The 15,297-nt window shown below is 40.0% G+C and overlaps 1 protein-coding gene across 3 annotated transcripts in view; it reads right to left on the bottom strand.

Annotated features, from left to right (window-relative positions):
• Positions 1-15,297, bottom strand: part of SLC26A7 (solute carrier family 26 member 7) — a 139,135-nt gene that overhangs the window by 74,640 nt on the left and 49,198 nt on the right. Inside the window, exon 6 of one of the 3 annotated variants that reach the window (XM_005689247.3) lies at positions 2,544-2,696. The exons of the other annotated variants lie outside the window; for them this stretch is intronic. Within the exon in view, the coding sequence (XP_005689304.2) occupies positions 2,544-2,696 (153 nt within the window). The remainder of the gene's footprint in view (positions 1-2,543; positions 2,697-15,297) is intronic. 3 annotated transcript variants of the gene reach the window in all.

Here is a 15,297-nt window from a genome sequence, read left to right as displayed (position 1 = left end):
CAGACCAACTGACTTGACTCTTGAGAAACTATATGCAGGTCAGGAAGCAACAGTTAGAACAGGACATGGAACAACAGACTGGTTCCAAATAGGAAAAGGAGTATGTAAGGCTGTATATTGTCACCCTGACTATTTAACTTCTATGCAGAGTACATCATGAGAAATGCTGGGCTGGAGGAAGTACAAGCTGGAATCAAGATTGCTGGGAGAAATATCAATAACCTCAGATATGCAGATGACACCACCCTTATGGCAGAAAGTGAAGAAGAACTAAAGAGCCTCTTGATGAAAGTGAAAGTGGAGAGTGAAAAAGTTGGCTTAAAGCTCAACATTCAGAAAGCTAAGATCATGGCATCTGGTCCCATCACTTCATGGGAAATAGATGGGGAAACAGTGGAAACAGTGTCAGTCTTTATTTCGGGGGGCTCCAAAATCACTGCAGATGGTGATTGCAGCCATGAAATTAAAAGACACTTACTCCTAGGAAGGAAAGTTATGACCAACCTAGATAGCATATTCAAAAGCAGAGACATTACTTTGACAACAAAGGTCAGTCTAGTCAAGGCTATGGTTTTTCCAGTAGTCATGTATGGATGTGAGAGTTGGACTGTGAAGAAAGCTGAGTGCTGAAGAATTGATGCTTTTGAACTGTGTTGCTATAGAAAGCTCTTGAGAGTCCCGTGGACTGCAAGGAGATCCAACCAGTCCATTCTGAAGGAGATCAGTCCTGGGTGTTCTTTGGAAGCAATGATGCTAAAGCTGAAACTCTGATAGTTTGGCCACCTCACGCGAAGAGTTGACTCACTGGAAAAGACTCTGATGCTGGGAGGGATTGGGGGCAGGAGGAGAAGGGGACGACCGAGGATGAGATGGTTGGGTGGCATCACCAACTCGATGGACGTGAGTTTGAGTGAACTCCGGGAGTTGGTGATGTTCAGGGAGGCCTGGCGTGCTGCAAATCACGTGGTGGCAAAGAATCATACACGACGAGCAACTGAACTGAACTGAACTACTCCTTGGAAGGAAAGTTATGACCAACCTAGAGAGCATATTAAAAAGCAAAGACATTACTTTGTCAACAAAGGTCCATCTAGTCAAAGCTATGGTTTTTCCAGTAGTCATGTAAGGGTGTGAAAATTGGACTATGAAGAAAGCTGAGCACCGAAGAATTGATGGTTTTGAACTGTGGTGTTGGAGAAGACTCTTGAGAGTCCCTTGGACTGCAAGGAGATCCAACCAGTCCATCCTACAGGAAATCAGTCCTGGGTGTTCATTGGAAGGACTGATGCTGAAGCTGAAACTCTAATACTTTGGCTACCTGATGCGAAGAACTGACTGATTAGAAAAGACCCCGATGCTGGGAAAGATTGAAGGCAGGAGGAGAAGGGGATGACAGAAGATGAGATGGTTGGTTGACATCACCAACTCGATGGACATGAGTTTGAGTAAACACCAGGAGTTGGTGATAGACAGGGAGGCCTGGTGTGTTGCAGGGGTCGCAGCAACCATGGGGTCGCTGAGTTGGACACAACTGAGCAACTGAACTGAGGTTTATATACATATAAATAAAGTCTACACTATTTCAATAGCATGAAGTGATATTTCAAAGGGTAAAATTATTTAGACACTACTTATCACCAATAAAAAGAAACTAAAGCCAATTAATAATAAGTAAATTAGAAGACTAGTTTGCTTAACATTTCATTTTCAATGTAATGCTTTGTTTAGTTAAGAGTTCCCATCAGAAAGTCAAACCAGACCTCTGTAACAGCCTAGAGGGGTGGGAAAGAGTGGGAGGTGGGAGGGAGTTTAAAGAGGGAGGGGACATATATATACCTATGGCTGATTCATGTTGATGTATGCAGAAGTCAAACCCTTATTGTACAGCAATCATCAATCAATCAAAATAAATAAATACAATTTTTTTAAAAAGAGTTCCCATTAGAGGCTCTTAAAATTTCAAAATGTGTTTTTTAATTTCATAAGCCTTAGGAGTAAAGTACAATTTGTTACTTTGCCAAGTACAGCAACAAAAATATCATAGAGAATCAGCCTTGGCCACTGAAAATTATGAGAATATCCTTTTAACAAAGAAAAACTAGGTCAGTAAATATAATAAATCTATCAACCATTATGGATATTTGTTGATTGATCACATTTTATACAGCATATAGATGCCATATCAAAAAGATGTGGTTTCACTTTTTGTTGCTTTATGGAGAATCATGCCAGAGATTTTTTGAGTCCCATCCTTAAAAATGTCTCCATATTTAAGATTTTAGGCTACATGTTCTCTTATTTATCTGAAAATATACAAGCATATGAGAAATTCTGCAAACATTAGAAACATGTGTGCCTCTTTTAAATTACTGACTCAAAATATTTCCTGCCTTTACATGAATGTGTAGCCAAATTAGTCCTGTTTTAATGAGAGACAGGACTAATTGTGGGTTACTATGGACAATAAGGTGTGCCTTTGCACATTATCCACAGCAGTTGCAAGCATTGCAGAGAAGAAAGTTAAACGTTCATTTTGTACTTACCAAAACTAAGTCAATAGGAAGAACAATTTTAATTTTCCTCTTAAACTGTTCATTCAGCTCTTTAACCAGGACAAGCACCACAATGCTTAGCAAGGATAAGAGCAGTGCTTCCAGTCGCACAGACTTGATGTTCTTAAAGATATACGCATAGATCTACAGTAACGAGGAAAAATACAAACAAATTTCACAGTATACCAAAGGGTCATTCACAATATACCAAAATTAAAACCTGGCCCCAGATGAACTCTGTGATGTCTTGCAAAAAAAACACCTGAAAGGGAGAGGAGTGAAACAGCGGGGCGTAGAAGGGTGTATCAATCAGGTCTGATACAGATAAGGCTATGATTCATTTGCATGTACAGACTTGCTTTTCCCTTGGTTCGTCCACCAAACTCAGTATTCCTTCCTACATAAGGAGAGTACAACACTTCCAGCTCCTTCTCAGTCATTTTAATGGGCAGAGATCTAAAACTCATTAGCTATATGCAGGTTCACTATTAAGAGCAAATAAGGGCTTTCAAATAACTATAGGCTCTGTTAAGGGCTTCCCTGGTGGCTCAGCAGTAAAGAATCTGCTTTATTCTTGCCTAGAGACACTCGCTCTTTGGAAGAAAAGCTATGACCAACCTAGACAGCATATTAAAAAGCAGAGACATTACTTTGCTGACAAAGGCCCATCTAGTCAAAGCTATGGTTTTTCCAGTAGTCATGTATGGATGTGAGAGTTGGACTATAAAGAAAGCAGAACACTGAAGAATTGATGGTTTTGAACTGTGGTGCTGGAGAAGACTTTTGAGAGTCCCTTGGACTGCAAGGAGATCCAACCAGTCCATCCTACAGGAAATCAGTCCTGGGTGTTCATTGGAAGGACTGATGTCAAAGCTGAAAGTCCAATACCTTGGCCACCTGATGCGAAGAGCTGACTCATTTGAAAAGACCCTGATGCTGGGAAAGATTGAGAGCAGGAGGAGAAGGGGACAACAGAGGATGAGATGGTTGGATGGCATCACCGACTCAATGGAGATGGGTTTGGGTAGGCTCTGGGAGGTGGTTTTGAACAGGGAGGCCTGGCGTGCTATGGTTCACAGGGTCACAAAGAGTCGGACACAACTGAGCGACTGAACTGAACTGAACTGAGACCTCAGAGAAGCAAAGATAGTTCATGTATGTATGGATAAATAAGTAAACTATTTCATCAGAACCAAGCCAATCTGTTTTGTAAAATATGAGTTAAGCTCACTTTGAGACTATACTACTAGCAATTCTTTAAATTGTCCATTTAATAAACTTTGGCATGAAATAAAAAATACATTGGGACACATAAACAAATCAATTTTGAGATATTTCAAAGAATGAAATAGCCTATCAATCATATATATATATATACATATATATATACTATTTTTCATTATTTTCTTTAGCAAGAAGATTTTTCTGAAGCACTTAATAGACATTCACACACACAAACACATTTATACATATACATTACTTTATAATGTGTTTTTTTCTGATTTTGCCATTCTTAATACTTTTTTTCTTTTTCAATGATGGAGTCTCGAGTCCTAAAATAGTATCTGGCAGATATCAGGCACTCTATAAATATTACTGAATTAATAAAAGCTTTCACTTAATATGGTAATAGTAACAAATGTAAATAGAAATAGCTTTTACCCTGAATAAGCATAATAACACGGAGAGAAAGAACTCATATTCCTCTTTTCTCACTATGAACACTTGTTGTTGTTCACTCCCTAAGTCATGTCCAACTCTTCGTGACCCCATGGACTGCATATGCCAAGCTTCCCTGTTCTTCTCTATCTCTTGGAGCTTGCTCAAAGTCATGCTTATTGGGTTGGTGATGCCATCCAACCAGATGGGCCTTTAAAAAGGTAATTAAGTTAAAATGATCCCTTTAGGGTGGGCCCCTATCCAATCTGACCAGTGTCTTTATAAAAAGAAGAGATGAAGACAGACAGAGAGACACCAGGAGTGCACATGCACAGAGGTCCTTCCATGCGAACAGGCAGGAGGATGCTTATACACAAGTGAAAAAGAGGTCTGAGAGCAAACTAGTCCTAAGACACCCGGACCTTTCACTTCCAGCCTTCAGAATTGGAGAACATACATTTCTATTTTTTAAGTCACCCAGTTTGTCATGGCAGCCCTAGCAATACAGAAGACAAAGGGACTCACAGTATTTGTCTTCGGAATTCCCTTTATGGCTTCCCTGATAGCTCAGTAGGTAAAGAATCCGCCTGCAACGCGGGAGACCCCGCTTCAATTCCTGGGTCGGGAAGATTCTCTGGCGAAGGGATAGGCTACGCACTCCAGTATTCTTGGGCTTCCCTTGTGGCTCAGCTGGTAAAGAATCCACCTGCAATGTGGGAGACCTGGGTTCTATCCCTAGGTTAAGAAGATCCCCTGAAGAAGAGAAAGGCTACTTACTCACTCCGGTATTCTGCCCTGGAGAATTCCATGGACAGTCCGTGGGGTCGCAAAGAGTCGGACACGACTGAGCGACTTTCACTTTCACTTCCCTATGCCCTAATAAATTCCTTTCTCTTCAAGTTAACCAAGATAAAAGTATTTTAAAACAAAAAATGAAATGAAACAGAAAGCTTTCAGTAATAGTGACTAAACAATGACTACCATTAAGAGGGACTTCCCTGGTGGCGCCGTGGATAAGAATCCACATGCCAGTACAGAGGACACAGATTTCATCCTTAGTCCAGGAGGATTCCGCAGGCTGTGGAGCAGCTGGGGCCATGTGCCAGAACTAGCGAGACCCCGTGCCTGGAGCCTGTGCTCCGCAGCAAGAGAAGCCACTGCAATGAGAAGTCAGAACACTGCAAGAGAGAGTAGCCCCGCTTGCAGCTAGAGAGAGCCCATGCAAAGCGAGGAAGACCCAGCACAGCCATAAACGAGTAATTTCTTTAAGCAACAATTTTGTACCATTAAGAGAGACAGACAACTGACTAAATATCTATCACAGACAAATAAGTATGGCAAATAGCTCTGGTAAGGATTTCAGCTATATAGTGCCTAACAAAGGCAGTATTTAGAAGACATTTGCCAGAGCTAGAAGGACCTTAGGAATCAACCAGCTGAGTGTAACTCATTCTTGTTGTTGTTCTGTCGGTCAGTCGTGTCCAACTCTTTGCAACCCCATGGACTGCAGCACACCAGGTTTCCCTGTCCCTCACTGTCTCCTGGAGTTTGCACAAGCTCATGTCCACTGAAGCGGTAATGCCATCCAACCATCTCATCCTCTGTCATCCCCTTCTCCTCCTGCCTTCAATCTTTCCCAGAATCGGGGTCTTTTCCAAAACAGAGGCTCTTCGCATCAGGTGGCCAAAGTATTGGAACTTCACCTTCAGCATCAGTTCTTCCAATGAGTATTCAGGGTTGATTTCCTTTAGGATTGACTGGTTTGATCTCCTTGCTGTTCAAGGGAATCTCAAGAGTCTTCTCCAGCACCACAATTCAAAAGCATCAGTTCTTCAGCACTCAGCTCTCTTTATAGTCCAACTCTCACATCCATACATGACTACTGGAAAAACCATTGCTTTCATTATATGGACCTTTGTTGGCTAAGTGATGTGTCTGCTTTTGAATATGCTGTCCAGATTGGTCAGGGCTTTTCTTCCAAGGAGCAAGCATCTTTTAATTTTATGACTGCAGTCACCATCACAGTGATTTTGTAGCCCAAGAACAAAAAGTCTGCCACTGTTTTCACTGTTTCCCTATCTATTTGCCATGAAATGATGGGACCAGATGCCATGATCTTCATTTTTTGGAATGTTGAGTTTTGAGCCAGCTTTTTCGCTGTCCTGTTTCACCTTCATCAGGAGGCTCTTTAGTTCCTTTTTGCTTTCTGCCATTAGGGTGGTATCATCTAGACATCTAAAGTGATTGGTATTTCTCCCAGCAATCTTGATTACAGCTTGAGCTTCATACACCCCAGCATTTTGCCTGATATACTCTGCATATAAGCTGAATAAGCAGGGTAAGAATATATAGCTTAGATGTACTCCTTTCCTGATCTTGAACCAGCCCATTGTTCCTGTCCGCTTCTAAATGTTGCTTCTTGACCTGCATACAGTTTCTCAGGAGGCAGGTAAGGTGGTCTGGTATTCCCACATCTTTAAGAATTTCTACAGATGGAGAAGCCAAGGTTGCAAAGATCTGTAACTTACCTATCCCAGGTGAGTTGACTTGTGAGTGAGAGTCAAGACCATAACACAGGTTCTCTGAACACCTGACCAACATGTTCACCATTTTACCAATGCCTCCCACACTACTCTCTTCTTTCAATTCAGCAAACAATTTTTCCATACTTCCCTGGTGTTTCCTTTCCCCATAGGATGTGTGGAGAGGAGATGCCACACTTTGAAAGAGAGACTATCACGGAACGTGGAATCTTTGATCCTGGTTAATGGTATTCAATGGCACCTGGCTGCTTCTCAGCAAACAAGCTCTTCAGCAGCAGGATCACATCAGTCAAAGAAAAGAAATAAAGCCTTCCTACCTGAATGCAAAAACTGTGAGAAGAGGGAATCATGACTTTTTTTTTTAACATATACACATTTAGTGAAAGTATATTTGTGTCTATACAGTGCAATCACTCTAATTCCTTTTCACCACCTCAAATTGAAAGACATTTTTATATTAACCCTATGACAAACATGGGTTTCCCTGATAGCTCAGTAGGTGAAGAATTCACCTGCAATGCAGGAGATCCCAGTTAGATTTCTGGGTCAGGAAGATCCCCTGGAGAAGGGAAAGGCTACCCACTCCAGTTTTCTGGCCTGGAGAATTTCATGGACTGTATAGTCCATGGAATTGTAAAGAGTTGGACATGACTGAGCAACTTTCACTTTCATTTACCACAAACATATGGTTTGAGGGTAGACTGGGGTGGGAAAAAATGGGTGAAATTGTTTAAATTTCAGCACTTTCGAGAAGAGTTGGAGAACTAACATTTCCAGGTGCTAGACTAGCCTTCATATATGCAGTGATTCGTTTACTTTCCCAATTAATACAAAGTGAGCATAATTACTTCTTTATCACATTATCTGCCTTCAATTACACTGCCTGGTTTGCTTCATTAACCCTATCTGAGATTATCTTGATCAACAATTTGTCTCCTCCTATCCTATTTCACATCCTCCCTCTCAGCATTTCAATAAAACTCCATGGGAAAGGCGGAGAAGGCAATGACAACCCACTTCAGTACTCTTGCCTGGAGAATCCCAGGGACAGAGGAGCCTAGCGGGCTGCCATCTATGGGGTTGCACAGAGTCAGACACGACTGAAGCGACTTAGCAGCAGCAGCAGCAGCTGTGGGAAAGGGATGTCACTTCTCAGCTGCATCCTCATCGCCTATGAAGTAGTCAATCAACATCTGTTGAATAAATCTGTTATAGCAATTCTTGAATCAAGGATGCATGCTAATCTATCCCCATCCATGTGTGGATTATTCTGTTGAGTATTTCTGGTTTTGAAGCTTCATATTTGGTCTGATTCTCCCACTTTGCAGGTGAGGAGACTGAAGTCTGCTGCCAGCCTTGGTTTTTGTTTTTTAAAGTAGCTTTCACATCCTTGGAGTCTTTAAACATGAGCCACAATTTCCCAGGAATACCCTCTCTCTGCCCCAACTTGCTTCTAACTTGATTATATTTTAAATCTACCTCTAAACAAATCTAGATTCCTACTCAGGGACCATTAAAGCCATCTATAATAATTCTAAAATTGATGTTGGTACAAGTTCTCTTTGTTCTTAAGAATGTAATGTCACCTATAAACTTTGTGTACATATCATTATATCATTAAATAACTTAAAATAGTTGTTGTTAAAATCAAGCTCCCCTAATCCCTCTACTTCCCAAAGTAGCACACATTAATAGGAAAACAAGACTGATATTAAGTTTAAAGCTCAACCCCAGTCTGTGTTTTCATGAATACAAACATAACTCCAAAAGGAAGAAAAAATTACAACATTCTATTATTCTTTACATCATTTTATATGCAAATTTCTGATCACTAACTGCATCTCACATTGGGAATTTATCCCAGGAAACTACTGCTATAAGGGATACAGTAAATCTCCAAACAAAATATGATGTAGAGGAAGTATGGTATGTTAATCAACTAGAGACAACACGGGAACACAAAACTCACTTGGCCCAAACTCACAGCCAAGCACGCCAAGGTCCAAGCGGCATCCAGCCATCCCTTCTTTAGAAAACTAAGTTTAATTTGAATCAGTTAAACAACTACATTTTATGGTGATGTATTTCTTCGGTGAATTGTGCAGGATGGAGAGCTTAGTCCAAGATAATTGAGTTGCTAAAATACCTGCCTTATAAGATTTAGAATTTTAAGGTAATCTTTGTTACTAATTTCCATATAATTGTCTCATATCCAAATTAAACCTGCAACATTTTCTATCCCCTGTGTCACTGAATTCAAGCTGCAGGTGAATATTCCTTTTCTCTCCTCTTCAATTTATTCTGTCCATTTTTCAGGGTGAACTGAATGTTCTCAAAAGTCACAATAGAAATGTCACAATAACTGTGGAGAAAATGTGCGTTTCCATAAACCACCAAAGTGTGTTCTTGATTCAGAAATCTCAGGGGGCCTGTGTCTTCAAAGTAGATTTGTTCTCCACATATGACTCTTATTTGTACATACTTGATTGTGATTTCATTCTCTATAAAATAAAATATTTCATTGGTTCTGATTTCCTTCTGATGTTTTTGTCCTATTTTGTTAACATTCTTGGTTCCTGCTTCATAGCCTTCAGGGATATCAAAACTAGAAAAATGCTTTGCTTGCACTTCATGGATGGGAATGGGAATGAAATTGCTTTCTGGTTCTGAAAACCTGAATTTTAAGAAATGAAATACAAATTTCCCCAAAAGTTAGTTGAATATACTGCCAAGCTTGACTTGTGCTTTGGGTTTAATGAACAGAACTGTACATAATTATATTGAAGGATACTCATACAAAGTCACAAATGAAAACAGCTTTGCCAAATTTATCATAGGCTGCTACAGGCTGAGACACTTGGTACCACTTCAAAGAAATTCACAAGTGCTAATATGAGCTAAGAATTTTTGTAACTTTTATTGTGCCTTTTGGGGAAAACAACCTTCTAATAAAAAGATACATTAGTTCTCAATATAAAAATCAATTTTAATTGAAAGAGTCATTAAACTTTTCCCTCTTGTGGGACCAACTATCAATCAGAAATTTTAAATTTGATAAAAAATTTTATTTGGCTTTGACCAACCTTCTTCCTCTCTTATTGCCTTCTCCAGATGTGTTTGGGCTTCAAAAAGTCACATAGTTAGACTTTTTCTTTAGATTTTGGTTTTATCAATTAGAGAACTTTGACTTCTAATGAGTATAAAACTTCAAAGTTTCATTTTTTAATCTCTCAAAACGTAACCCTAGTACACCGTTAGTGGAAATGTAAATTGGTACAGCTCCTGTGGAAAATAATATGATGTCTTCTCAAAAAAACTAAAAATAGAACTACCATATGATCCAGTAAGTTCACTCCTGGGTATTAATCCCTCAAAAATGAAAATGCTAATTCCAGAAGTCACGTGTACCAGAACGTTCATAGCAACATTATTTGCAATAGCCAAGATATGGATACTATTCGGCCATAAAAAAGAATGAAATGTTGCTATTTGCAACAACATGGATGGATTTGGAGGATATTATGTTAAGTGACGTAAGTCAGACAAAGACGAATACTATATTATATATTATTTCATATACATGCGAAGTCTAAAAAGTAAAATTACAAATATAACAAAATAGAGAAAAACATTTTTGAGAACACAAGAATAAAATTATTTAACTGGTGAGCCACGGTCCCAAGACAGAAGTGACTCTTACAATAATATTGCTTCTGATTATTTTTAAATATACTGCAGAATTGTTCATAATTTATTAAAGGGATTTATAACTGCTTAGGGGAATTGAGCTGAATAGATGGAAATATTTTAAAATAAACTAAAAAACACAGCATTCCTTTACTCCAGCTGAATGCTGCTGCTGCTGCCGCTGCTAAGTTGCTTCAGTCATGTCCGATTTGTGCGACCCCATAGACGGCAGCCCACTAGGCTCCTCTGTCGCTGGGATTCTCCAGGCAAGAACACTGGAATGGGTTGCCATTTCCTTCTCCAATGCATGAAAGTGAAAAGTGAAAGTGAAGTTGCTCAGTCATGCCCTACTCTTAGCGACCACATGGACTGCAGCCTACCAGGCTCCTCTGTCCATGGGATTTTCCAGGCAAGAGTACTGGAGTGGGTTGCCATTGCCTTCTCCACTCCAGCTGACTAGCCTCATTAATAGCAGGTATTTTTATAACTTTTATAAATTTTGGAATCATCTTTATTTGTTAGTTGCAAAAAAATACATAATTTTGTTATATTGTTTAGATTTGTTTAATCTGATTAACAGTCTTCTAGAGAGGAAAAGGATTAGTATCTATTATTTACATAGCACTTTTAAAAATCCTCTAATTTGTTATATTTAACTATTCACTACTAGAAATGGCAACCCACTCCAGTGTTCTTGCCTGGAGAATCCCGGGGACAGGGGAGCCTGGTGGGCTGCCGTCTCTGGGGTCACACAGAGTCGGACACGACTGAAGCAACTTAGCAGCAGCAGCAGCAGTACAAAGATAATCACTCCCATCAAATGTATATCTTCCAAAGAAAGGCAATGCCAAAGAATGCTCAAACTACCACACAACTGCATTCATCTCACATGCTAGTAAAGTAATGCTCAAAATTCTCCAAGCCAGGCTTCAGCAATACATGAACCGTGAACTTCCTGATGTTCAAGCTGGTTTTAGAACAGGCAGAGGAACCAGAGATCAAATTGCCAACATCTGCTGAATCATGGAAAAAGCAAGAGAGTTCCAGAAAAACATCTATTTCTGCTTTATTGACTATGCCAAAGCCTTTGACTCTGTGGATCACAATAAACTGTGGAAAATTCTGAAAGAAATGGGAATACCAGACCACCTAACCTGCCTCTTGAGAAATCTGTATGCAGATCAGGAAGCAACAGTTAGAACTGGACATGGAACAACAGACTGGTTCCAAATAGGAAAACAGTACGTCAAGGCTGTATATTGTCACCCTGCTTATTTGACTTCTATGCAGAGTACATCATGAGAAACGCTGGACTGGAGGAAACACAAGCTGGAATCAAGATTGCCGGGAGAAATATCAATAACCTCAGATATGCAGATGACACCACCCTTATGGCAGAAAGTGAAGAGGAACTCAAAAGCCTCTTGATGAAAGTGAAAGAGGAGAGTGAAAAAGTTGGCTTAAAGCTCAACATTCAGAAAACGAAGATCATGGCATCCGGTCCCATCACTTCATGGGAAATAGATGGGGAAACAGTGGAAACAGTGTCAGACTTTATTTTGGGGGGCTCCAAAATCACTGCAGATGGTGACTTCAGCCATGAAATTAAAAGACTCTTACTCCTTGGAAGAAAAGTTATGACCAACCTAGATAGCATATTCAAAAGCAGAGACATTACTTTGCCGACTAAGGTCCGTCTAGTCAAGGCTATGGTTTTTCCAGTGGTCATGTATGGATGTGAGAGTTGGACTGTGAAGAAGGCTGAGCGCTGAAGAATTGATGCTTTTGAAGTGTGGTGTTGGAGAAGACTCTTGAGAGTCCCTTGGACTGCAAGGAGGTCCAACCAGTCCATTGTGAAGGAGATCAGCCCTGGGATTTCTTTGAAAGGACTGATTCTAAAGCTGAAGCTCCAGTACTTTGGCCACCTCATGGGAAGAGTTGACTCATTGGAAAAGACTCTGATGCTGGGAGGGATTGGGGGCAGGAGAAGAAGGGGATGACAGAGGATGAGATGGCTGGATGGCATCACTGACTCGATGGACATGAGTCTGCGTGAACTCTAGGAGTTGGTGATGGACAGGGAGGCCTGGCGTGCTGCAGTTCATGTGGTGGCAAAGAGTCAGACATGACTGAGCGACTGAACTAAACTGAACTGACCATATTTTAGGCAGTTTATTTTGGGAATGAATCCCAATTGATATTATTATCACCAACTCATAAAGTAGATAACTGGAAGTCAAAGTTACAAGGTCATTTAGTCAAGAGTAGAGCCATGATCTGACTTAGGGCTGCTCTGATTCTAAAGTTCTAGTTATATTGCCTCTTTCTAAAGGAAAAAAACACAGATCAATTAATGTCTACCTGATTGCATGGGCCCTAATAAAATCATCAGAGCTAAAAGTTCACTTAGAGAAAAAAACTAAGTTTTACCCAACATATAACTGAAGAGGAATATTTTAAAATCACTATGAAACAGATATAACATTAAAAGAAAGTTTTATTAGAAGTATATGAATTTAAAGGTAAAATTTGAATAACATATGGAAAATAAAATATGTGTAAAGGGAATTAGGATAAATGATGGTTTAGACCTAATTCGATTCACTTTTTTAAAGAAATAAGGTCATGACAGTATTCGAGAACCTCCCTTTGAATATGCAGACCCCAGAAATGCTGGGAGAGCTAATCAAAGGACCAGTGGAAAATGTTAATAGGATTTAACACTTCTGGGAGAATCCCTTACATGAGGAAGCTGGTTAACAGTTTTCAGCTAGAAGAGAAAGAATTGCCTAAACACCTGAGCCTAACTGGAGCTCGCAGCATGAGCCCTGCATTTCAGATGTAGCACAGGGCGAAATATCAGGCTATGTCTACCCTCAAGACGAAAAGAAAAAGACAAATATCATATGATATCACTTACTTGTGGAATCCACAAATAAAGTAATAATACAAATGAACATATTTCAAAACAGAAACCAGACTCACTGACACAGAAAACAAACTTGTGGCTTCCAAAATGGAAAGAGGGTAAGGGTGAGGGATAAATTAGGAATCTGGAATTAACAGACACAAACTGCTACAAATAAAATATACAAACAAGGACCTATTGTATGGTATGCTCAGTCGCTCATTTGTGTCCATCCCTTTGCAACCCCATTGACTGGCCTTCCGGGCTCCTCTGTCCGTGGGACTTCCCGGGCAAGAATACTGGAGAGGGTTGCCATTTCCTTCTCCAGGGGACCTTCCCAACCCAAGGATCAGACTCCCATCTCAGGTGTCTCCTGCATTGGCAGGCAGATTCTCTACTGCTGAGCCACCTGAGAAGCCCAACTGTATAGCAGAGGGAATTATATTTAATACCGTGTATAACCTTAGAGGAAAAGAATCTGAAAAGGAATCCCACCAGAAACACTGTAAATCAACTACAATTCAAAACAAAAAATTATTGGAAGCTTGTCCAATAATCTGAGAGGGCAGAACTGAGTGTGTAACATTAACATATGATTTCAGATTACTGGCTAGGGATATAACCAAAGAGACAGAGATTTTCGCTTTTCAGACTAGAGAATTAGATTCTATTATTAGGACATAGGGGCTTCCCAGGGGGCGCTAGTGGTCAAGAATCTGCCTGCCAATGCAGGAGACCTAAGAGATGCAGATCCGATCCCTGGGTCAGGAAGATCCCCTGGAGGAGGGCACGGCAACCCTTTCCAGTACTCTCGCCTAGAGAATCTCCTAAACAGAGGAGCCTGGTGGCGTCACAAATAGTCAGACAGGACTGAGTGAGTGAGCACAGCGCACAGCACACACAGCAGAACATAATCAGGCAGCCACCAGGAAGAGAACACTATAGACGCCACTGTAGTGGCAGATGGAAGATACCCAATACACAGTGACCTAAGATTGCCCAGAAGCACTGTTCTTCCTAGAATTAATCAATGCACATTTTGATCAGCCAAGTCTGAATTCTTTCAGGAAATCTGAGTGTTCCAGCTAAGACTAAGGGGTGGTGACTGGCTCATTGTATAAGAGTCTCAAATACTCTAGATATTAATTTATGTTCCAATGAATATCATTAGCAGATTCTTTATCCTTCACCAGCCTGAGTAATTTTAGTAAATGATTTAACAGTTATCAGAACCTAGAAGGAAAAACCCAAAAATGTGTGAAATGACTCTCCTCTAGGTTCTCTTATCTGATGATCAAGGTCTCTATTTTGTCCTCTGTTTTGTACCTCTGGGCTGAGTTCAGTCACCTCTCCTCTTTCACATCCCACCTAAATGATCTATGGCAAGTTAATGTTTACGTTATCATCATCAGATTCTTTTTCAGCCTTCCAAATGTCCCAGTGTAACCTATACAAGATACAAAATTTATTTCTTAATGTAATGCTCAGATTGCAATAATTTTTGACATTGCAATATCAACATTACTTTTGAAACCTTGGCAAAGAACCAAAGCATCATTCCAACCTAGATATTTAATAGTATGGGGATATGTGACTTTGAAAAGCAAGAGCGACTTTTCTGTTTTCCATCTTCACAAAGCTTAGCAACTTCTTCCAACTGAGTGATGCAAATTTAGTCAGCCATCTAAAAATGTGTCTAAATCTGATTCCATTTCAGTAAAAGAACTTACAAAAGACCCCCACCCCCAAAAGTCACATTACAACGTCTGATCTACTAAGTGATGAAAATGTAGCTTGCAGTTTACCTTCCAAGAAATGTAAAAAAAAAAAAATCATACACAAAACACTTCAATGTAGCATTTTATATGCATTGCCACCAGAGAAATAAGCTGAAAGGTCAAATGTTGTTCTCATATCAGGCTACCCAGATTCTTTCAACATAACTAGT

This window comes from Capra hircus, chromosome 14, assembly GCF_001704415.2.
Source record: "Capra hircus breed San Clemente chromosome 14, ASM170441v1, whole genome shotgun sequence".
NCBI lineage: Eukaryota > Metazoa > Chordata > Mammalia > Artiodactyla > Bovidae > Capra > Capra hircus.
The sequence above is the reverse complement of the archived record's forward strand: the minus strand, read 5'-3'. Positions and strand labels throughout refer to the sequence as shown.